The sequence below is a fragment of the Osmerus mordax genome, chromosome 13, assembly GCF_038355195.1.
Source record: "Osmerus mordax isolate fOsmMor3 chromosome 13, fOsmMor3.pri, whole genome shotgun sequence".
Taxonomy (NCBI): domain Eukaryota; kingdom Metazoa; phylum Chordata; class Actinopteri; order Osmeriformes; family Osmeridae; genus Osmerus; species Osmerus mordax.
Window position 1 is genome coordinate 15,993,164 of NC_090062.1, and position 25,869 is coordinate 16,019,032.

The following is a 25,869-nucleotide window of genomic DNA, read 5'->3' on the forward strand; positions in this document are numbered from 1 at the left end:
TCCGGAGATGATTTCAACATATCCCTTTTATATGTTCGCAAAACTTGCAGGTCAGTGATCGCCAAAAGTGAATTGACCAGACAAATTATGAACATTTTTGTGCAAATGTGTTTTTTCTCAAGACGTGGAACTCGCACACAAGCTGAAAATCAATCTTTGGTGATTCCAATAAAAATGGAATCACCCTCTAAAAAAACATTTTAGGGAGTGGTTGAAGATTGAAACTTGTGTTTTTCACACACTGATCCCTCATGGGGTGCAGCTGTTACACTGTGTGTGTTACACTGTGTGTATGAGTGTGTTACACTGTGTGTATGTGTGTGTTACACTGTGTGTATGAGTGTGTTACACTGTGTGTATGAGTGTGTTACACTGTGTGTATGAGTGTGTTACACTGTGTGTGTGAGTGTGTTACACTGTGTGTGTGAGTGTGTTACACTGTGTGTATGAGTGTGTTACACTGTGTGTATGGGGTCAGATGGTCGTGACAAAATGACGTTGTGTCCTTGGGCAAGGCACTTCACCCTACTTGCCTCGGGGAGAATGTCCCTGTACTTACTGTAAGTCGCTCTGGATAAGAGCGTCTGGTAAATGTATGAGTGTGTGTACTGTGTGTATTGCTGTGTCTAGAGGGAGTTGCATATTGTTCTGCTGTTGCGTTGATTAATTGAGTTTTCAGTTGAAGTGAGGTGGCTGACTGGTGGTGGATGATGGTGTTGTGTTGGTGGAGGGGTGTTTTTGTTGTTGTTGAGAGCTTCACCCCCCCCTCCCTCCCCCTCTCTGTCATTAACACAATTGATAAGAAATGCCACGATGACCTCAAGGCTTAATTGAATGATGAAAAACCCTGGAATTAGCAGAGCCGATGCCAGCCGCCAAATGCTAATTGAGGGAATTAAAAGGGGGTGGTTGAGTATGAGGGTCAGTTGGTGAGAAAACAAACCTTTCGGAAACAAAGGCAACCCACTGTCTGATCTCAGTGCTTTGGAAAGTGACGGACCAAGTGTTTGAAAAAGTCAACTTTAATACTATCAAAGAACGAACCAAGTGAACAATTGCGGTTTGTTTGTTTTTTTCATCCGTTTTTTTCATGATGTGATATAAAATTCACAGTTGAAGTGATTCATGAGTAAAACCAGAAATAAAAAAACACCTGGCATGAATATTCTGATTTAAGTGACAAGTTAACAGTGAGGTGAAAAATAAAAATAAATGCACATAAGTACAAACAACATCTGAAATTCAACTTCTAGGATCCATTAATCAAAAAACTTGATAATGACATATTTACAAAAACAAGGCCAAGTTTGTGTCTTTTGCTCTGTACTGTATGACTCAGAGCAGGTCACAGGGCATAGTTCAAATCAGCCGCGACAGCAACAAGACAAATGAATTCCACTACATACATTTCTGTCATAATGATTGCTACGATACATAATGATTGCGACCAAGGCACGTCTTCAGTGTGTTGTCTGTACATGCGGTGAAATACCAATATGCTGTTGCCAGTAGTAAATGTGCGTTTTTATCTGCAGATTTTATTACGTTTGTTGTCTACAATGTGTTCGTAACTGAGCTAGCTTGTGCCTAGAACCTAATACAGTACACAGGGTCATAGACCACAGGTGTGGGACCCACAGGTACAAGGCTAGCCTAAGCCTAATTGTTTGTTGTCATGGAGATAGCTCTACCACCCCAAACTTGTTGACCTCTAGGCTTATCTTCTCTGACACAGAACACACTCACTGGCTGCCATGTTATATTATACGAGACAAAAAAAAACACACACACAAAAACATTTGGTGCAATTAAATGATCCCTTCAATAATACATATTCAATATACAAGTAAAAAACAAATATACAAAACGAAACGTACGTCAAAACACAACACTATGAGCCTGTTACAGAAGTGGTCCTACAGATTCGTACACATATTTATATATTTTTTCCCACACCCATCTATAGTTTAGACTACTTGACTACTTTCTCAATGTTGTTGTTGTTAATATTGTGGTTCAGGCCGTTTAAGCTCAGGCTGTTTTCCTTCCTCAAGGCCCGGGGTGCCAGCTTCTTCCGGACAAACAGTTTCTGGAGGAACCTGTCGCTGATGCTGAAGGGAAAGTAACTGTAGATGAAGTACATGAGGCCCACGCCGGGGCCAGCGAAGTAGCGAACATGAGGCCTCGGGGAGAGGAGCGCCTCCGAGATGGTGTCGATGACAGGGCTGAGGTCTTCGTTGGCTGTCCTGGCGTAGCTGTGGAACAGTTCCTTGGTTTCCTCCACGTAATCCTCCCCGTATTCCTCCAGGAGGGACGGACTCAGGTTCTGGACCAGGTGCTTGAATTGTTTCTCCCAGTATTCCTGGTTACTGGACTGACCTGAGAAAGGGGGGGGGGGGGGGGGGGGGGGGAACGACACAGCAAAAATGTTGAGCTTTGATCTTCTCTTGCGTAGCCAGCCCAGGCATACTGCTTGTGCAGGAGAGGTATCTCTGTCTCTTTCCCTCCAGTTGTATTTCTCGCTCTGTGCTATTGTTGTATAAGCCGTGGGATAACGTATCAACCATGGAGAATAAGTTACAGGGCTGAAGAGGAATGATGGGTTAGTGGGAAAAAGAGTGTAAACAAAGTACAGGCACACTTTGTCCCGACATCTAATCTCTAATCATCTGGGACTGCTTTTGGCCGACCACAACTTTAAGTCAATGAGAGGAAAAAAGGCAGTTACAGAGAGGAGATGATGTGTCCTGTGATCCAAATATGTAAACAACAGTGGTTAAAACGCTCTGTTAAGCATCTTTTGTTACTTCGGATCCTCAGTAGTGCAAATCCGCTGGATTGAAATGTGCTTTTTTCGGTGGGGATGTTCAATGTTCAAGTGGTTTTCTGTTCCATAACCGCTAATGGGTTGCATCACAGACAACACTTATTCTGTCCAGCAAAAGTCTAGACCACTACTGCCTTAAAGTGTTGTGTGGATCCAGTTCACCGGCTACAGTTTAATGTGGGTGCAACCGCAAACCCACACACACTCACCCCTCCCCCCATCCACCACCTGCTATTACCATCAAATCCTTCCACTTGTACCCCCTGCCCTCAAACCCATCACCCCCATCCCTCACCCCCATCTCCCCCTGCCCTCACCCCCATCACCCCCTGCCCTCACCCCCATCACCCCCTGCCCTCAACCCCATCTCCCCCTGCCCTCACCCCCATCTCCCCCTGCCCTCACCCCCATCTCCCCCTGCCCTCACCCCCATCTCCCCCCTCACCTGTCTTGTAGGAGGATGGCAGGATGGTGGAGACTTTGACCCCCCAGGGCTCCATCTCGTGCCGCAGGGTGTTGATGAAGAGGTTGAGGGCGGCCTTGGACGCCCCGTATGCAGCCAGGCTAGGGAACGGCTGGTCTCCTACAAGCAAACACACCCTTAGTTAGAGGCTTGTCCTGAGGGGGGAACGGACCGCACTTGTAGTATTTAGAATCCGTAGGATAGTCAAGGGTGTGCAGAGGGATTGGAAGCAATACCTCCCCCTTTTCTTCATGCAAACAGTGCACTCACACCCCTTAACCACTATTCCTATAGACATTTCGCCTACAAGTCGCTATTAAGATACACTGCATTGCTCTTTTGAATCATTTCTAATACTTGAGCTGAACCTAACTTAACTTGCCTGGCACAGTTAAGCTATGGGATTACTTTGCAGTCAAGCAAATGCTCAAAGTACTTTAATGGATTACAAACAGTATATCCAACCTAGGGAGCGAGCCAACACCATTATATCATCCAGTGGCCTTAGTTATTTTCTAGTGAATTTGGAGAAATACAAACTGTATATCAGTAATTTTCTTTCATTTAATCACAGTCTTTATCCAATAAAGATTACCTACTACTCAAAAAAGATTATGCCTGTTTATTGTTCTTTGGTAACCATAACTGCAATAAAAAAGAACAAGATGTACATCGTTGGTATGCAACCTGTTATTATATGGTATCAAAATAATTCATCTGGCAACCCAGGTTTGACTGTAAAAACATTTCCCTCCAAAGGAGCTGTTCAAGCCCTGTAGCAGCGCAGCTTGGCTCTGTTTCAACGCAACGCCGGGAAGTGCTCTGGGGCGGTTTGAGTCAACCCCAAAACATGGTACGGCTACGGGAAGACACTCAGGACAGAGAATCTCCGATTGATATAAAGGAAACCTTGTTTACACTTTTCTGGGAGCGATGCAGTTTAGGAATGAAGACAGTCCCAGTGATGGTTGCAGAGATAAGAGGCAAGCCCCAGCGCGTGCCAATTCTGGGCCTCCACCTCCAGCCTTTGATGGAAGGGAGGATAGGATCAGAGCCAGGTAGGAGCTTAATTACCGATTGAGACTCTTTATAAATGTATGTTTTCACCCTGGAGGCGTTCGCTGAATGAAAGACTTTAGTTGTGAATAGCTTTGGTGAATAGCTTTGGTGTATGTCTCCTGGGATCCCAGAGTAGGATATAGTCCTCTGCTCTATCATCTCAGGATTTCAATGAAATACAGTCATGACAACATGACTCATTTTACTGATTGCTGTCTTGGAAGACCAACACGAACAGAACTTTGGCGGCAGCCAAATGTTTTAGTTGCGATGTGTGACCACACTGCAGTTCATGTTCATGCCTCACAGTTTTAAGATGATCTCAAATCGTAGTAATCAGTCAGGCGAAGTAAAGAAGAACCTTGTTTATGCCCATCTGCCTCCAATTCATAGTATGACAAGAGAAAGGAGAGAAAGTGCTGATTAGGACAACAGAGTTGCTGCACATGTATGTATCACTGAGGCCTGACAAAGTGATATCAACTCCATATGGATCTGTTTGTGTAGCGTGTGTTTGCGTGAGCAATTATATTGCAGGGACATGGGTTTGTTTTTTCCAACATGGCAGGGACAAATCTTTTGAATAACTGAGGATGTGGTTGCCGTTAATAAAATTTTCTTAATGGAAAGTGTGTGTGTGCGTGTGTGTGGGGCAAAATTTCAGTTTTCAAAAAGCGACACATCTGACACATGTACACCCCTGCTGTGTGGAGTGTGTGTGTGGAGTGTGTGTGTGTGTGTCGCGGACACACACTCACCTGCGGGGCTGGAGATGGTGACGATGCGTCCCTTTGCCTGGCGCAGGAGGGGGAGGAATGTCTTGGTGACGAACAGAGTCCCAAAGAAGTTGACCTCCATGCAGCCACGGAAGTTTGACAGGAGAGACAGCTCGGCGTCGCCGAAGTTCACGCACACGCCGGCGTTGTTTACCAGCCCCCAGAGACCTGGAGGAGAGAGAGAGAGAGGGAGAGAGGGAGAGAGGGAGGGAGGGGAGAGAGAGAGAGGGAGGGGAGAGAGCGGGAGGGAGGGAGAGAGGGAGGGAGGGAGGGAGAGAGAGAGGGGGAGAGAGGGAGGGAGAGAGAAAGAAAGAAAGAAAGAGGGAGAGAGGGAGGGAGAGAGGGGGAGAGAGAGGGAGAGGGAGAGAGAGAGAGAGAGAGAGAGAGAGAGAGAGAGAGAGAGAGAGAGAGAGAGAGAGAGAGAGAGAGAGAGAGAGAGAGAGAGAGAGAGAGAGAGAGAGAGAGAAAGAGGGAGAGAGACGGTAAATCTAACTTAATGTGATGCTACACCATCCACTCCACGGTTTGAGTTAAGTGGTAAAGCAATAAGAGCCAACTGCTCTTTTCTGTTACTCAGGTGCATTTACTTGCATGTTCCACAGAGGGGCAGTCTTTCTTGTTTGTAAAAAATCCTTGAGATGATACTCTGACATAAGGGACAATGTGTTTGTATAATCCGCAATATTGCTATTTGTGCTTCTCAACACAACATTTTGGACAGCCCCAAAACTAGCACAGTAATACTAGCCTTGTAGAAGGTTTAGGTATCTAAGATCAACATATTGGCCTAGAGGACTGTTGCGCAACTTCAACATTTCACAAGCAACATTTGATACATTTCAGTGGGGTATATTCGGGAAGATAAGCTGTCCAACATGTTTGATCCTGAACGTTTATGTGGAATCTGGCAAATACGCACGCTGATGAAAACATCAGCGAAGATGGAGGCAGGCAGATGTAACATCTGAAAGAAAAGAAAACGTGTATACTCTTTTTATTTTGTTAGGTAGCGATAACGCTGGACAACTAAAAAGAATGCTGCGCAGTCAGGACGGCAGGTTTTGAGGTGTGTTCAGATCATCTTCCTTAAATCTTAAACTCCCCTTCTTTCCCGTTCTCTCTGATTTGTCTGCAAAACATCCCTTCTCCACCGTTTTAACTGTTAAAACGGCAGTTTGTTTCCTCTCACCCCCAGCAAAGGCTGTCATTTCAGTTCCCTGTGTGAGACCGGGGACGGGGGGGGGGGGACGGGGGGGGGGGACGCACAGAAGCCAGGAGGAGAAACACTTAGAATGGGAATGAACGTTCTGTCCCAAACTGGGCAAAGGAGGGAGGGATGAGGGAGGGAAGGATGTATGTCAAGAGAAAAAACTCCAGAGAGGGAGACGAGAGAGAGAGAGAGTGAGTGAGAGAGAGAGAGAGAGAGAGAGAGAGAGAGAGAGAGAGAGAGAGAGAGAGGGGGAGGGTTGGGTGAGAGAGATTGGGAAAGAGAGAGAAATATACAAAAACAGAGGTGAGGTGTAAGAAGATATTTCCCCCCCACTTCTGTTTACTGGTAGTGAGTGACAGTCGGGGAAAGTTGAGAAGTACACGTTGTATGAGAACACCTATTGCGCCAACAAGACACTCTGCATCTGGAGTTCCATGTACGTGCCACCCAGAGCAATCCCTAACCTTTGGCCCATTTGATTGGCTTTAAAACCAGAACATAATTAGAACTGGGTGACTAGTGGAGATTTAAACTCAAGCCCCACGGCATCACCCCTACGTACAATACTGTACGTAGGGGTGATGTGATTGGTCGAAGACAAAGGACAACTGTCCTGGTAGTTACATGTCAGTGAGATGATTGTGCTGCATCGTGTTATCAGGAAGCTCTTGCCCCAACTGACAGAAGGTGTTGGAAGTCTAGACAGGTTATGCAACAGTTATGTACAGATCAGAAGTATTAGGGTATTTCCATCCTATATTTATTTCCATTTAGTCATTCCACGTCATTTGGCACAGCCGAGAATCAAACCAACAACTTCTGATTAATAGCCGGATTCCCTAACCGCTCAGCCACCTGACTCCCTATAACTCTTAATCCTTTCATTGTTGAAAATCCCTGAGTTTCCTCTTTTAAGAAGCTGTGACACGTGCTAGCCAGCATACCCTTCGGCGCGTTATGATGATACCTTCAGAGTGATAGCTACTGTTTGGTCTGTCTACGTCAACAAGCCTCTTTAGTGTTCAGAGCTGTGCTAATGTGGCTCATGGACGACTGTTGCATTGTGTATACAAACACAGGTGGCCCGATCGTCTGACTGTTCCTCCGGGTCAATCTTTTTTGAGTTCATGTGTGTGTGTGTGTGCGCGTGTGTGTGTGTGTGCGTGTGTCTGTGTGTAGGGAAAACATGCCAAAGTACAAGACAATCTGCCATGTTAATCTGACTGTACGTCTGTGTGGTGTGCGACCATTTAGATCAGTGACAACTAATAAAAAGAACTGTACATCAAGCATCTAACATCTTGTAATTCATAAATGTCCTATTTTGATACATAAACAAAAAGGTTAACTTGCACAATTAGTTTTGTTCCAGTTCATAAAAGTACATTAAAAGTGAAAATATTCTGTGTATGAAACTGAATGCATCCACAATTTCTGATAGCAGATAAATTCAAAGGTTTCTCAAGTCATAATGAGCTTCAATCACTACTCAAATAAAACATTTTGGTCAACTTGGCAAGGGGAATTATGCTTTTTAGTTTAGGTTTTGAGCCCCTGAGCACATGGTCTTCGAGAAAATGGGTTTTGGATGGGGGGCACTGCTGATTGAAATATAATCAATCCCTACTTTTAATCCTTCTGTAATTCTTACATTTACATTTTTAGTCATTTAGCAGACGCTCTTACCCAGAGCGACTTACAGTAAGTACAGGGACATTCACCCCGAGGCAAGTAGGGTGAAGTGCCTTGCCCAAGAACACAACATCATTTTGTCACGGCCGGGAATCGAACCAGCGACCTTCTGATTACTAGCCCGATTCTCTAACCGCTCAGCCACCTGACTACTAATTCTTAAAATAACACCCCCCCCCCCCACCACTACTCTTTAATCCATTAGTGCAGAACCTGCGGACACCGTGGTGTTGGTTAGGGTTCTGTGGCCAAGAGAAATGAAAGTGTGCTCTTGATCCACAGCCAAACCCCACACAGCCCCAGTAGTGAGAGTAGATGAGTGAGCATGTGAGTGACCTTTCCCTCCGTCTTCTCTGATTACACTTCTGACACACACACACACACAGTACATGCCGGGCGCACACACACACACACAAATACACGATGTCCTTAGATGACATTTGCAAAAGTAAACACAGCCATAGCCCAGCTCCTGGGCTAGCGGCCTCACATTATTACAGTGTGTTTGCCTTCTTGGTGTGTTTTATGCCCCCCCCCAGCCACCCCCCCCTCCCCAAATGGGGAGCTCCTTCCAAAATCAGGAAAGAGGATTCATAGCCAAAGTAAACTGTTGAAAGGCACAAGCATAAACAAACATGTGCTTCAGGAATAATCTCAGCAGAAAATCTTTGTCCTGGTCTTTTAATGAGGGCATTAGAAAGAATCCTGAGTGGGAATTAACTCTATGCGCCTTCAGGTTGTACCAATATTTATAGGGTGTGTGTCTGAGTGTGTGGTTTGTCTGTGTGTGTGTGTGGTTTGTCTGTGTGGTTTGTCTCTCTGTGTGTGTGTGTGTGTGTGGTTTGTCTGTGTGGTTTGTCTGTGTGTGTGTGTGTGTGGTTTGTCTGTGTGTGTGTGTGGTTTGTCTGTGTGGTTTGCATATATGTTCTCGCACATGTGCCCGTGCACATTGCTGCTTGTTTACAACACGCATGCCTGTGTACATGCGTGTTCCCCTGCATGCATTTTCTTGAAGGGTTGGACCAGGAGTTTGACATACCTCTGAGTCCCAGTTTAGCCTTTGTGTCCAGTAGGGCCTGCTGGACCTGCTGTGGCTGGGTGATGTCCACCTGGAGGAGGGTGAGGCGCGGGGAGCAGGTCCTCTTGAGGTCTCTGGCTCCCTGCCCGGACAGATCCAGCACTGTAGCGAACACTTCGAAACCCAGCTCGTCCAGATTTCGTGCGGCTGCATTACCGAAGCCGGAGTCGCAACCTGGGGACAGAAAGACTCACTTGGTCAAAGGTCCTCCTGGCAGCCAGGGGGAGCTGTTCTGGTCCAGTAGCAGCATTTAGTAAATTAGTTTCTCGGAAAGTAATGCAATCGTTCAAAAGCTCCAACAACAAACCACTCGACTTTCAAGGAATCACAGCATATAAAAATAGCAATATATTCCTGCAATGAATATCTATCTATCTAGGGAGTCAGGTGGCTGAGCGGTGAGGGAGTCGGACTAGTAATCCGAAGGTTGCCAGTTCGATTCCCGGTCATGCCAACTGACGTTGTGTCCTTGGGCAAGGCACTTCACCCTACTTGCCTCGGGGGAATGTCCCTGTACTTACTGTAAGTCGCTCTGGATAAGAGCGTCTGCTAAATGACTAAATGTAAATGTAAATGTAAATCTTGTATCGCAGAATGTCACATTTTCATAGATGCTGTTTATTTTTAACTATTAGAAATTTGCCAATTTATTGGAAATGTGTGAAAAAGGGTTGTGAGCTATTCCCTAAAACACGATGTAAATGCACCACGGACAAGTCCTGACTTGAAAGTCGCCCATGAACTATGGACCCAAATCAGTCATAATTTCCACTCTCTCAAACAGTATAAATAAAGTTCAGCAGATCTTACATCACACACAAAAAGTTCTTGTTCGAGCAAGTGCAATGTTCAACAAGTGACACTAAAAAAATACCACATGCCAAAAGCACAGAATCTCTTATCACATACAACATAACAGAAAGGAGCGAGTTGATAATGCAGATAAGACATGCTTCAACAACTACTAAACTCCATATAAAAATGAATGATTCATTCATGTCCAAGAGAGTAGAAAGCTGATTGAAAACTCTTTGGCTTGGATTAAGAAGGGCAGCTGCTGAGATGAGTTGTACAGACGTTTTAATGGGCTCTTTTAACATCCCACGGGAAACACAAACAGGAGATACCATTTTGGAATGTGGCGGGGGACATGAAACAGATGCCAGGGGAAATAGAGAGTGGCATCCTATGAGATGAATCCTATGAGATGAATGATCACCCTCAGCCCTGGTGCGGCTCCCATCACATAATCATTGCCTCACTATTAATGTATATCGATCAAAACATTTACATTTAGTCATTTAGCAGACGCTCTTATCCAGAGCGACTTACAGTAAGTACAAGGACATTCCCCCCGAGGCAAGTAGGGTGAAGTGCCTTGCCCAAGGACACAACGTTGTGCGGCACGGCCAGGAGTCTAACCGGCAACCTTCTGATTACAAGCCCGATTCCCTAACCGCTCAGCCACCTGACCCATCTTTAGAGCACCCAGGACACTTCCCCAGTGCTCGAGTTACCAAACTGTACACATCCAGAGGTTAAAACATGAGTTTGCAATCATTCTTTTACTCCCGCAATAATAATCTGTAATCAAATACAAGGTACAGAGGAGCCCTTTGTATCGTACCACTTGGGGTAGTAAATGAATGGGTATCAAGGGTATCCTTTTTGGAGGAAAGAACACATTCGTTTCTGTCAGCTACACAACTCTAGGCCAGTGTCTAGGCCAGTGGCTCAAAAGATATTAGATTGTTGGAACAACTGATTCCAGAAGGATTTTGTGTTTGTGCATGCATGTACTGTAAGCAAGTATGTAAGTACTCAAATGTATTTACGTAATAAGTTTGTATAAATGTGCGTATGCATGTGTGAATGTGAAATGACACAAGTGTTCTCTCTCACCTTTCACCTGAATCTTGTTTCCAGCAGTGAACCGTAGAGAGTCCTCCTCTCCTGTCTCTACTCCTCCCTCCTCCCCCTTACTCTCCATCTCTCCCTTCCTCCTCCCTCCTCCTTCTAGCTCTCCATTCCTCCCTCGCTCAGAGACTGTCTAGGGACATGCTTCTGGCTCACCTTATCTCTTGTTCTAAGGACGGGGATCCTTATCAGTTAGCTGGGTGTGTTCTATCATCTTGGAAAGAAAATAACCCCCTCCCTACACACACACACACACACACACACACACACACACGCACACGCACACACACACACACACACACACCCCTCCAGGGCCCAACAAATCATTACTTGGTTACCTGTTACAATGTCTCTCTTTTAAAAATGTTAACCATGCACCTACAGTATTACACAAAACTAGATTACAATGTATTTCTAAAAGAACAGTTTTACATTATTTTACATGTCATAGCCCTCTCTATCCTGTCCTCTGTTTGCAGGTGTGTCTGTGTTTGAACATACATGTATTGGTTGTGCGTGCATACATCTTTTCACAGTATAAACGATGTGTGTGAAACAAAGGGAAGGAGAGAGAGCTTGGTGAAGGATATATTTGGAGAAAGGTTCACTGTATCTTTCTGCTTGGGACTCAGTACTGGAAATTCTCCAAGGACATTGAGTAAAAGAGCGCGCCAGCGTCCTGGGCAGTGAACGGGAAGGGGTGGTTAAACACGACGTGGGTACTGAGGCGCTGAACAAACACGGACCACGTAGAGTGCTATGTTGACTTACCGTTGAAGAGCAGAACCGGGTTCTGAGTACTCAGGTTTGAGGAATCTGGCTTCGTGGAATAACGACGCTGTAGAGAAGAGCTAACAAAAAATGTGTGTTTGTTCGCGCCTGTACTTTTATGTGCGCCTGATTTTATGTGTGTGTGACTTCTCGCCCACACCAATATCTGAGTTTGCTGGCATGTTTGAACAACCGATAGGATGGACTCCAAGTCAGACGATATCTCTCTCTTTCTCTTTCTATCCAACTCGGCCTCAAGTTCACCCCTCAACTCCCCGTCCGCTTGATGCAACTGAAAATACTTCTGTTGTTTGCCTTTGACAGAGACAAAAGCAGACATAGTTTGTCACTTGTCCCCCTCCTGTGAGATCGGCTTCTTGGGCAGGATGATGCTGTTGAAACCAAATAGGATCTTCACATTGGCAGTGTCAGACCAAGATCTCTCTCAACGAGGACGCCATGAGAGGCCCAGCAATGAGAGGTTCTGTTACGGAACCTGATCGTCACTTAATATATCGCTGCACTAATTTTCCTAACTTTTCATTATTCCTGCTGATGTTGGCCAAAGTCTGACACACACACATATTATACATACATTGTATTATATGTATTATACATATTATACATTGTAAATTAATGTGTTATATTTGACACTCGGTATAAGTATTGACCCCATATGTCTGTGGCTTATGCATACTGCATAACCACGCCTCTCATTCTCCTCTTCCACTTAGACCACACACACACACATTCTCCTCTTCCACTTAGACCACACACACACACACACACATTCCCTCTTTCCCAGAATGCTGGAGTGTAGCGGGAGGGATAAAGCAAGGAGGCGGCTCTTGTTACTCTGATTCTGAAGCCTGAGCGCTGGTCAACTCCTCCTGCCTCTGAAACACATGTGAAGGGGGAGAGCCCCTACTGCAGCTGTCTCTCCCAAGCCCCATCCTTTCACAGATGGAGGGATGGAGGAGGAGAGAGGGAGGGAGAGGGACAGGGAGAGGGAGAGAGAGAGAGAGGGAGGGAGTAAGGGGAGGCCGGTGTTCCACACTCTTCATCTCGTCCCATACCCTACCTTTTTAAGGACACGAAGGCAGGCATATTTCACTGGGCCCCCAGGGAACATGAGAAGCCTTCAGTGGCTTCGCGGCGTAGGGTTGCCGTTGGGAACGAGCGCTGATCCGAGAGGGGATATGTGGACTGGTTTCAGTCCGGAGGTTTGGGAGGGCCAGCGAATCATCTTTCTGAAGGAAGCGCCGTTGTGCAACAGCTCGCTTTTTCGCTTAAAGAGGCCCCCCCCCCCCCCCCCCCGAACTGAAAAACAAGCAAGGCACCCCGCGGAGATGGTTGAGTGTCCGCTGTCAGGGGCTTGCAAGCGTACGGAGGCAAGGCCACACATCTGTCTCTGGGTGACCACGGTGGCCCTCACATGGCCTCCATCTTGGACCAGAAAGAATCTTTGGAAAGAGAAGGAAATGTAGGTATGTTTTGAGGCATTCAGAGTGAACGTGTGACGAAATGACTGGAAAAAAAAAAGTACAATTTGCACGTCCTCAGTCGGTTCCTCCTTGCATGTAGTTGTCAAGTCCAGACACTATCCAGATGAAGGGCTTCATCAGGTGGCCGCTTGTGACGACACAGGCAGGGTGACCGAAGTGTGAAAACCATGAGGTCGTCATGGAATCCTGCCAACGCAACAGGCGGCAATCGGCCAAGAGTTTGGAGAAAGAGGGAGCGAGAGAGGGAAGGGGGGGGGAGCGAATAAAGCGAGAGGGTGTGAAATTACAAGCCCTGTCCTCAAACAACTCCTGGACAAAAGGGGAGGGGCAGGTTGTCACAAGTTTATCTGCGATAGGAACCACCTGGGAGATTCAGCCTTGCTTGAGGGTTTTTTTAAAGGGTGCGCGCTAGAAGAAAAAACTAATGTGTGTTCTATTTTGAAATCACTCAAAGCAGGCCATGTGTCCTTTTGAGGACAAGAGTGTCTTATTAGGCTGAGAAATTTCTCAAGGAATGAGTGTGTTTAGGAAATCTCAGTATTAAAAACGGCTGGGGAGAGCAGGTTTTTGTTTAATTCGCAGAACGGGAACACAATGTTTCGCTGACCGGCGTTAGCTAGCTACCGTAGCCTGAGCAGGGGTTTTCAAGCGGTGGGAAACCGGATGATGTCAGGGTTCTCGATGCACCTGTGAGAAAGACAATCTGCGCTTCTTCTCAACTCGTAAAAGGAGGTTTTTCTCAACACCCAAGAACGGAGCAGGTCGAGCCATCGCACAGTATGTTAACACATCCCTGCGTATCAGCCCTCTACTCCTTTACGGTTCATGATACTGTTCTATCAGCTGGGTTTCTCCGGGACATCTCGGTTGTGCCACGCAGCTGTTATGAACCTTAAGACCTTCATGTGGGAAACACAGACACGGTGAAATACCGTGTCTTTATTAGTCCCTGTTGGCCTAGAGTCTATAAGATCTACAGGCTCTGGCATCTCTGTAGTATGTAAAAGTCTCTTGTAAATGTGGTTACATGTTAAAGGGAATGATTCTACATATTAGGGAAGAGTTGAATGGAGTATCGCCATCAATACGTTCCCTCAACCAGAACAGAAATTTCTGATGCGAGACAATTTCCAAGCACCTCCTAGGAAAATGGCCCTTCTTGTTTTAAGAGTCACTGAAGTCCAACAAGGGAAAGTCAAATTCATCCTTGGGGGAATTCCTCCTCTTGGACAATATTTGGCTTCAAACTCTCAAACAAGCTCATGTTTGAAAATGTACTTCAAGACTGTTCACACATTACCCACATGTAGAACACGATGGTAATAAGCACAAATTTAAAGTACTTGCATTCCTCAGCTTTTTTATCCTTGAACCTGCAAACTTCTGAGGGCCGGATGAGAAGGTGGAACAGAGAAATTGCCCAGTCAGCCAGTGTGTAACTTCAGAGACCTTCATCATAAAAGGAATGCCAGCCTTTTTCTATTGTACTTCAGTTGGCTTTGTAAGAGGTTTAGAAAGTTCCCCCCCCCCCACACTTGTCTTATTGCCAGAGTGACCCTAGAGTCGTTTATTGAAGCTTTGGGGGCAAACAATTAACCGAGTTGGACAGCTGCCCTGTCTTTCTGTTGAGGCGGTTTGACCATTTCAACAGGTTTTTTAACATGTAGGTGTAGGTGATGCTAACTACTGTATGGCAGTCGTGCACTTTTGGTAGTTCATTTTGTTGTGGACCATGGTAACGTATGATGCTTTTTTCCAGGTTAGTCATGATTAAGAGATAAAGTTAGCAGCTAGCCAGTGGGGGGCACTAACTCTGTTGGCAGACTTGTGTCATTTCAGCCCAAAAGTACTTTGTTGCTAAGTCCAGAGTCTTTTAATTTGTGTGTGTATGTGCGCGCAGTATGTCTGTCCTGACTCTGTAAGTGTGTAAATATGTGTGTGTTGGGGTGGGGGTGTCTGTGGCATGATATGTGAAAAAAAAGATTAGGTTTAACTGACTGTTGGCGGATTTAATTCTGTTACCATGCCACTAGACGTATTCTCTGTGGGGATGCCGGGCCAGTATGGTCTGCGGTGAGTCTGGATATTTGTCTCAATATAACTTGATCTCATACAGTATATGATTAGTCTGGCACAGACCCCTCACCCATAAGGTATAGTTGAATATTTTAGTTCAAAATCAAGTTTAAACACATCAGTTTAAACATCAACATTTTACATTTGGTCGAAAACAAAGTTGCTTTGGAGACCAGTGATATTTACCCTTATTTTTAGACCTTGTATTAAAGTAACCTCTTTCAAGTTCCCTCAGCGAGTTTGTTATCTCAGTCAGCCTAATAGCAGTTAAGAATGAATATGTGTGCCAGCTTGTGCCAAGGCCGGCAAGATAAGGCATTATTTGGCCAACAGTTCATAGTGTTGACATACAAACTATTCAAGCAAGGAGAGGGACCATAGTTGGTGTTACTCCTAGAAGTGTCACTGTGTGTAACTTAAAATCACTTGAGTTATCTCAGTCAGGGTTGACAAATCAAATAAATTATTTCCTTCTGCGTGGCAGGGTTGTTGATGGTAAAGTACTTTACAAGTTCAGAAGAAACTAAATGTTTACTTACTGACATAAAACAAACAAGAGGAGTAAGAGGAAGAAAGAGTCGTTTGTGGTAAGAGAATCGCTACATGCATGGGATAAAGTTCATACGCACACATGCACAAAAGCATCCATGCATTTATAAAGTAACAATAAAATGAGATCATTATCTTTCTTACTCTCTCTCATTCTCTATCCCCCTAATCTCTTTCCCTCTTTCTCTCTGTCTCTGTTTCCCACACTCATGCACAATCACACTCCAGTGCACACTGACACAGATTATAAAGGTCCCTTAGTGCAATCTAGACATAACATAAAAGGTCTTATGTAATCATATAGATCTCAGCAGTGGATTAGTTCACTGATCAGTTGAGCCCCTTAAACCACTTTGACATTTACAATAATTGATTATTGCAAAATGCGATTACTACTATAGATTTAGATAGCGCCTGACTGAGATTTACATCATATTTTAACATTTAACATTATGCAATTAGTGTTATGGTGTAGAGTCTTGATAGCCAACTATTTGCCTTGGCATGTACTAGTGGATGACAAAGCATTTATCTAACGGAGTAATCTCTCTCCCTCCCTCTCTCTCCCCTTTTCTTTTGCTTTTAACTCAGAAAACTGGGACATATCTAATCAGGGACAATTATTGTCAGAGTCTTTGAACGATACCCTGTTGAACCGGGACAAACACATCCTGTGATCCTCGCACAATCTCAGGGCAGAACAGGATACACACATACAGGATGTTCATGTACTGTACACCGTGTGAACTCAAGCTACCCAGCACTTTGATCGTGATAAGACTTGGAAGCGAAAGTTTCTAAAGTGTCAGCTTTAGGTTGCAGGTGCTTACGCCTCTTTTAACATAGCTAAGAACACGAATGAGGCTGAAAACAAATAATGAGTTCTTGACATCTATAGCTTTAAAATCTAGGAAATGTTGCACAACTTTATAATAGAGAGAATCCAAACAGAGAAATTTATATTTTTAAAACTTCACAGAGGAAGGGAGAGAGATACACAAGAAAGATTGAAGCAGAGAGAGATAAACACACACACAGAAGCAGATTCAGACCGGAGGCCGAGATAAGCATTCCACAAGACTAAAACCTTGTTAGTCAAAAAGAAAAGGAAGGTTTGCCTTACCTGTGATGAACACAACCTTGCCCTCGGCCGGCAGAGCGGGCATCGGGGCAGTCCTGACAGAGTAGAGGCAGCAGGCGAGGCAGAGGGCAGCCAGTACCAGGACCGCGGGCACGCAGAAGGACCACAGCCTTTCCACCAGCACCGTGGCGCTGAGCCAGGCCACCAGCGTTGGCACGGCGCTGATGTGGGACGCCAGCACTTTCTTGATGGCTCCGCCGACAAACACGGACATCACTCCCATGTAGAGCCAGAAAGGCAGCGCATAGTCTTCCATGGTAACGCACAGACTGCAGGAGAGGGAGACGTCAGGAGAGGGAGACTGCAGGAGAGGGAGACTGCAGGAAAAGAAGACCAGGTGTTGGAAGAGGCTCTTCCAAAAAGGTTCTTGCAACCAACTCTCTCTCTCTCTTTTCTTCTTCTGTGTTTGGCTTTCTCCTCTTTTTTTGTTGCTCTCTGTCACAGAGTGGAAGGTGTCTGGAACACACCATTAACAATGTGCCTCTCTCTCTCTCTCTCTCTCTCTCTCTGTCTTGCTCACACACGCATAAGCACACACTCACAGACACACACATAGGCACTGTAACACCCAGCACACTGAACACCTAATCGTGGAGGAGGAAGAGTGGAGGTTAGTACAGTACACAGGGCTCTGCTCTCTCTCTCAAGTGTATATATAGAGCAAGCTGCTGGGGAGGGGAGGGACTACGGAGGGAGAGATCTAATCTGTGCCCAATGGCCAAAGTTTTACAGCAGTTTAGAGTAGCAGAGGCAGTAACCCCCTTGCCCCCCCTCCCACCCCCCTCAAATACAACCGCCTCTCAGGCTACCCCACCCCTCTCTTTCTCTCTATTTCTCCCCCTCTCTCTTTTCCCCTAATTGTTGATAATTCCCTCTTGGAGTGTGTGTGTGTGTCCCCCTCCTTTTCGCAACTCCTGTCTCTCTCTCTTTCACTCGTTTCTCTCTCCCATCCTCTCCACAGTTCCCCCTAATTGTTGGAAACTAGATGAGAATTGTGTGTGTGTGTGTGTTTGCGTGGGAGGTGTGTTTGTGTGCTGAATGAAAGTTATAAATATAATAGCTCCACTCAAGCAGCAGTTATCCCAGAGCAATTAGCTGCCACCCAGGGCATGTATATACTGTAAACTATACAGGACCCTATTGTGTAGGGGTGGAGGGGGCAAACACTGTACCGCTGAACTGAAACGATCAGTGTGGGATGACATTGTCTGGAGGGGTTTAAACCATGTTCGGGGCAGCTTGTACAAACCCCCCTATTCAAATCCATCCTCTCCCACACAACCTCCTCCCCCTAACCTCTACTCACACACAGCACAAAAAGTGCCTGTCTGGCCTATGAAGCATTTCATCAATCACCCCGCCTTGACCACAGATTCAGCGCAGGCACAGGGTCAAAGGAGAGGACACAGCATTGTGTCACCAAGGCTCTGAGCGAGACTTCTTCAGGGCAGGTGTTAAAGCCAGCATAGAGTCGACCTCAGAGGAACTCGTCGCTGTTCAGCGTCTGTGTCTTTTGAACACGTACTCCTCCCTGTATGCACCCTCTCAACCCCTTTCTGCAAAGTCCTCTTGATCTTGAAATGGGGGAGGGAGCGGGAGAAAGGGAAGGGAGAGGGAAGGCAGTTGGAGCTGTCAGGCCAAATAGTGTCCTAGGGCCAAATAGTGTCCTACCTGACATCACAATGCCGTTCCGATGCAAGGACACGTCCGTTGCTATGCCAAACTTAAATTCCTGAGATATCTACGCGTGCTAGCAGGAAACTGTCATGGTTGCTATACTGGTTACTAGGTAGGAAGTTTTGTATTTAGGCTTATTTAAACCAGTTTATTCTACTCTAAGATTTAAAGTTTTCACTCCTTCGATAACTAGTGCTAGCTAGCTAGTTGTTTTCGTCGAAAAAATCACTTATTTAGCATCAATTTTAACAGACCGGGAAGGCAACACGTATAGTATTATACCTGCGCGCGTTGCTGTCTCGGGAATGTCGAACGAGTGAAAACTTCAAATCTTAGAGTAGAATAAACTGGTTTAAATAAGCCTAATACAAAACTTCCTATCTAGTAACCAGTATAGCAACCATGACAGTTTCCTGCTAGCACACGTAGATATCTCAGGAATTTAAGGTCGGCATAGCGACGGACGCGTCCTTGCATCGGAACGGCATTGTGACGTCAGGTAGGACACTATTTGGCCCTAGGACACTATTTGGCCTGACAGAGCCATTTTTCTATCAGGTGTGTGGTTTCATGCTTGATTTACACAATCCGTAACAACATCGTAATCCCCTCCCCACTTTCTCTTCTGCACCTCTTTAACACCAACAAGTGGCATTTGCATGTATATTGTTTTCACTTGATTTTCCGTTTGCGCCAAGTAACAACGTTGTTGCTGTTAAGTACTGCGCTGAGAAGCTACTTACACGGCGGTCATGATCAAAGGTTATCTTAAGTGTTGTGCGACGATCACTGCAGTTCTTTAGAAACAAGACAATGGACGCCTTTCCTGTTCAGATGGCCGAGCACGTGACCTGACAGGACTCTGGTCGACCCCTTGACCCAGGTCACCCGACACAGGTCAGTGCACACGAGCAGACCAGACTGAGAACTCACCGATGCATTAGCAACGGTATTAGGACGGAGTGGCGATGCTGGTATTAGCGACTCAAGCTTGACCTCTGACTTATTAAGTATGATGTAAACTTTCCACAGCCTCTCATATCCATCGGAACATGGAGGTGGATGGAAGTCAAAGAGAAGCTAGGGATTTCAGGGGATATGATGCAACCTTATTATGACTTACTGAGGAGAGGGGGAGGTCGATTGGAGATTTAAAGAGGGGAAGGGGGTGAAAGGTCACATTAATGCACTAACCCCCTTTCTCGTAATCATGTCACACCGCTGAAGAGCGACAACTGTACGTTGCAGACGGGAACAGGAGGAACAACGTGGGCTAGTTCTCACATGTCCGACCTGCCCTCTCCCTCGCTGCTGATCTGACGTGATCTTCTCTGGTCCTCACTTGGCACCTGTCCTCTCTGGTCCTCACCTGGCAGAGGGGGATGTCCGTTCAGCTTAAAGGCTAACACACAGCCTGAACAGATCGAGTTCAGCTGCATGTGTATCCCTACAGGATCGCTGTTGTCCTTACCCATCCCGCGCTGGAGTTTACACGGCATGGCACTGCCCAGAGGAACGGGTCTGTTTTCATTGCCAACGCGCCGAGCGGAGCACTGCACAACAAAGGCCATCTCTGACAGCCGTGGATTTTCACTCTCACAAATACTGAAAGGAGAATCTGGTCCAGCCAAGCCAATGACACTGATTAAGTTGTGGCTGGCACAGGGGGAAATGCACAACATTCCCTGACCACTTTAATAGCTCCAGGAATTCACATAACCATTCTTTCTAAGAACTGGACACTGAGGCCATTGAAGATGTTTTTGTGATTATATCCAGGAACATCACTAGGCACCGTTCTCGTTCAGCTGACTGGTTGAACATGCAGTACCCAGAATGGTCCCTAGAGAGAGATGATGGGAGCCCTACAAGTGGGGAACGCAAGTTTCTTCATGAATATTATTAATCATGTTTAGAGATATTCAATTAGTGTTTCTCTCCCATAATATTCCTTGATGGGGCCCAAAATACTGTACAGTATGCAATGTATAACTAATACATAATCAACTAGCTAGAATACAAGACAGGAATTTCTTCATAAATAAAAGGTGCGAAAGGGATTTAATTGACTTTTGGAACTGGCCACCTACTATTTTGATTTGCATTATTTTATGATGGGCAGTTGAAATCCTATGAATGTGATCAATATCACAGTCATCGTTTCAGCACTGGAATGAATGAGAGTGAGACTGTGGATCCTTCAGTGTATGCCTTTAAACAGCGTGACCCTGAGAGAAAACTGTCTGACCAAGTCATCTCAACAGGCTTAGCTTATTATATCCCATTTTATTTGTATAGCCCTTTTTACAAGCAATGTCACAGAGGGCTTCACATTATGCCCATTGAACTGCACCTAAATCAACCCAAGACCCTCAAGGAAGACAAAGAAAGACTCCCAGGAAAACTATCAAAGAAAGGAGAAGTTCAGTGAGGGATCCCCTCCTCCGGTAGTCAATCGCAAAGTTCTGACCAGTGCTGCAATGTAAGTCTCTCTATGATTGGTTGTCTGAAATTGACTCAGTCGTCAAGGATACCAGGGGAGTCAGGTGGCTGATCGGTGAGGAAATCGGGCTAGTAATCCAAAGGTTGCCAGTTCAATTCCCGGTCATGCCAACTGACGTTGTGTCCTTGGGCAAGGCACTTCACCCTACTTGCCTCGGGAGGAATGTCCCTGTACCTACTGTAAGTCGCTCTGGATAAGAGCGTCTGCTAAATGACTACATGTAAATGTAATGATACCAAAACCTCTCTTCATGGGTTCCGCCACCGTGACAAAAGTTCTCATACATCGTATGACGTCCTGGCAACCCACCGCAAAATCGACATTTTCTTCGACTGTCTCCCAACATGTACACAGAGTCAGCGCACCGTGTAAGCCAGGATCTCACACGCCTTTATCGCTAATGACGTTCTGTCCTGCGTTAGCGCAAAAGATTCATGTGACGGGTTAAACCAGCAGGTAAAGAAGGAAGATAAGTGCCTGTACAATTGCACTGATGATTAGTGGTCGTTTGGTTGTTTTCAAAACAAGCTTGCTTTATAAAGGGAGGGATTTGAGAGTATTGATTGGTTGATGGGGTCCATAGAACACAATGTATGATATGCAGGTACTCTGTTGGCCTGTCAAGCAAACATGAGAAATAGCAGAAATACAATTAGCCTAATGAAAAATGTTCAGAAAAAAAACATTCAAACAGGGGTCACTGAGGTAATTGTGGTCAAACACACTACCAAACATCGGTGGTCTGAACCTCTTTCAACTCAGCCAGTGGCTTACTTTGATCTGCAGATTCTGACCTCCATAAGGACAATGGGAGTCAGTTGGCTGAGCGGTGAGGGAGTCGGGCTAGTAATCCGAAGGTTGCCAGTTTGATTCCCGGTCATGCCAACTGACGTTGTGTCCTTGGGCAAGGCACTTCACCCTACTTGCCTCGGGGGGAATGTCCCTGTACTTACTGTAAGTCGCTCTGGATAAGAGCGTCTGCTAAATGACTAAATGTAATGTAAATGACAATGGTGGCTGAATCTCCATATTTAGGTTGCATTCTGTGTGGTGTTCATGGGGCCCTCACTGACATCACGCTGTGCAGAGTCACACGCAGTGCTTGAGGCTGCAGTTAAAACAAGATTTAGGGTAATGCTTATTTCATGCTAGAAATTGTGCCTCTTTCCCTCTCTCACTTCTTCTGGGTTTTTTATGCCTCTCTCTCCCTCTTTCCCTCTCTTTTTCTATCTGCTCTCGCACACAAAAGACAGAACAGCAGGGGTCTGTGTCTCACAGCCGGACATCATGACACACTTACCAGGCTTTTGTTGAAGTTAAAGTGTAACTAGGTTAAGGCCATGTCTACACTAGATTGAAAGATAGTTGGGTAAACACAAAAAGGATTGTTTTTTTACAGTACATAATTCCACAGTCCATACATTTTCCATAAGAGAATGGGCCATGTTGTGAGTGCAACAAATCAGTCAGTGAGAATCAGAGATTTTAAACTTCCATTTTTCTGCTGGTCCAAAATGTGTTTAACATAATGAAAGTGTGTGTGTGCACTATGAGTCTGTGTGTGTCATAATAATTAGGCAACATAAAACAAGAGAAAAACGAAAGGCAGATCAATACATAAACAGTTCCGATTTTAAAGGTACAGTAGGCTTCAGTTTTTCGTAGAAGGATAACATATGTAGGACCAGCTCATAGATTTTCAGAAGCAACGTTATGATTCAGCGTGCATGCGCGTGAGTAAAAAACAAAAGATATATTGAGAAAAAGACTATCCCTGAGATTGTTTATATAAAATGTGATTTAGGGTACACACACACACATACACGTTTTACATGTGTTTGGTTTGGAGTCAACACTGATGCAGATAAGCCCACTTAAGGTGACTAACAATTGTTTGACTCAACCCTGCCACCTATTGTCTAAGTCCAGAGTCAAAAGCCCAGATGTTTCTCTGCTCCAACACACCTGATTCAAATGAATGGTCGTAACTAGGCTTCTGCATAACTAGATAACGACCCATTTTTTGGAATCAGGTGTGTTGGAGCAGGGAAACATCTAGAACGTGCAGAACAGGGGATTCCTGAGGACAAGGGTTGAGAAGGTAGAAGATCGGCAACTAAGTTGCGTCTTTGTACAGAGATGCAAGAACTGGAAGCAATAGTTTTGTTTTAATAATTCACACATTTATCATTCAAGCTACAGGAAGCTTGATGAGGATGCAACTGTTTCCAACAGTTGTATTTGACCTGTGAATGGTTTGTAGTGGTAGTCGACAAGTGGTGGCTGGTGACTTAGAAAATTGGGGAGGACATTGGAAAACCAACCCATGGCGTCATGTTTAATTGTGAATTTTACACGCATTTGCCGTGAGACTCACGCATTTCAACCATTTCTCATGCTCTCACGCAACACCTTGTATTTCTCACGCTGAGTAGTATGGGATAACTTGTCCCACTATATAGGCCTACCATGAATGGACAAGCGCAGGCATACAAAGGAAAGTTTTCTGTCGAGTTGAGAGCTGTCTCGAGCTATACACAGTTAAATGGCCTCTACCAGCCAATCAGAAACATCACTAGCACCCCCCTGCGTAATTGTGTGAAATGGCTGTGACAGTAAATAATCCACAAGATCGTCTTCCCATCCTCCTCTCTGCGTCCGTATCAATCCTTTAGGGCTGCCGTAACAAGCTAACTGCTGCGTTGGCTAACGCTAGTAGCTAGCTAGTGTTCAAGGAAAAAGGGAACAAGGACATCTGAAAAATTTACATTTGGATAATATCTTCTGCCTCTATGGATCGGGAAAAGGCTTTCTTTTGTGATTTAAAAGAAATTTACAATTTGCACGTGTGCTGAATCACATAGATGAAATATGAATCGCTTTCACCAATTTGTCAGACTCACGTAGGCCTCCAATACAGCAGTAGAGAAGATGCAATTTGGAAATTATCACTCTACCTCTCTACTATACTCTCCCACCCGCTCCTCTACCCCCCCCCCCACCATCACCATCATCACCACCATCATCATCACCACCATCACCATCATCACCACCATCATCATCTCCACCATCACCATCATCACCACCACCACCATCATCACCACCATCATCATCACCACCACCATCACCACCACCATCATCCTCATCACCACCATCATTATCACCACCATCACCACCACCACCACCACCATCCCCACCATCATCATCACCACCATCATCGCCACCACCATCACCGCCACTATCATCACCATCACCACCATCACCATCACCATCATCATCATCATCATCACCACCACCACCACCATCATCACCACCATCATCCTCATCACCACCACCATCATCACCACCACCACCATCACCACCATCATCCTCATCACCACCATCATTATCACCACCATCACCACCACCACCACCACCACCATCATCATCATCATCATCATCATCATCATCATCATCATCACCACCACCACCATCATCATCACCACCACCATCACCACCACCATCACTTCTCTTTACCCCACCCCACCCCCACCCAACAAACCCTTTACCCTCTTGCCTTCCCTGCAGGGGTCACTGTTGAAGCATTCTAATTAGAATTTCAAAAATGTTTTCATAATTTTTCTTTCAAAAATTTGATTCTTTTTTAATATATAAATGATAGGCCTATTGACATTTGCTATGGTTTACTTCAACCAATTCTTCTCTTTTTACATTTCGATCTTCCTCTTGCCTCTCTAAAATAAGGGAGGAGCAAGCTCTTCTCCCTCAATGGGCCAGCCTTCCCTGGAGCTGTCAGGCCCAATAGTGTCCTAGGGCCAAATAGTTTCCTACCTGACGTCACAATACCGTTCCGATGCAAAGACGCGTACGTCGCTATGCCGACCTTAAATTCCTGAGATATCTACGCGTTCTTGCAGGAAACTGTCATGGTTGCTATACTCATAGATATATAAAGGGTAGATGTCTCGTCCGCGTTGCCGGACAACGGAGTCGAACGTCCGCACATGGCGGCCATCTTGCTACAGTCAACTTGTTCACTCATAACATTGTGTTGATGCTATGCCACTGCATACTTCTATTCTATAAAAAAAAAATGTAATTATTTTTAAGTATGCAGTCACATAACGACATATCTGACGTTGATAACAAACCAAACCGTTTCAAAATCGGTTGAAAATTGAGCAAGTTATGGTAATTTAAAAAGTACATGTAGCATCAACACAATGTTATGGGTGAGCGAGTTGACTGTAGCAAGATGGCCGCCATGTGCAGACGTTCCAGACTCCGCCGTAAGACATCTAGTCTTTATATATATCTATGGCTATACTGGTTACTAGGTAGGAAGTTTTGTATTTAGGCTTATTCAAACCAGTTTATTCTACTCTACGATTTAAAGTGTTCACTCGTTCGACATTCCCAGTCATGCGAACTGGCTCCTTCTTGGTTCTAGGACAGCTGCTAAACTGGTTTGGAAGTCTCTGAATTCAAGGCCTTCTCCAGTGAACTTCTCCCCAGTAAAAACGACTAATTTCCAGTTCTGGATTTCGCAAAACATTGTTGTGGAATCAGATGAATAGCCAATCATCTTTTCCTCGTGGGAAAAAACGTCACACCATTCCTTCAAA

The 25,869-nt window shown here is 45.3% G+C and overlaps 2 protein-coding genes across 2 annotated transcripts in view; one reads left to right on the top strand and one right to left on the bottom strand.

Moving 5' to 3' along the window:
• Positions 1-1,004: 1,004 nt before the first annotated feature.
• hsd11b2 (hydroxysteroid (11-beta) dehydrogenase 2) lies at positions 1,005-17,638 on the bottom strand. Its single transcript, XM_067248675.1, has 5 exons — positions 17,047-17,638; positions 9,067-9,279; positions 5,108-5,293; positions 3,273-3,410; positions 1,005-2,379 (listed from the first exon to the last, which is right to left on the bottom strand). The coding sequence occupies exons 1-5, from the start codon at positions 17,318-17,320 to the stop codon at positions 1,973-1,975; spliced, it is 1,218 nt and encodes a 405-aa protein (XP_067104776.1). The 5' UTR covers positions 17,321-17,638; the 3' UTR covers positions 1,005-1,972.
• The window catches only part of zdhhc1 (zinc finger DHHC-type containing 1), a 48,366-nt gene continuing 39,873 nt past the window's right edge, over positions 17,377-25,869 (top strand). The window contains exon 1 of the mRNA XM_067248673.1: positions 17,377-17,427. The gene's annotated coding sequence lies outside the window, so the exon portion shown is untranslated. The remainder of the gene's footprint in view (positions 17,428-25,869) is intronic.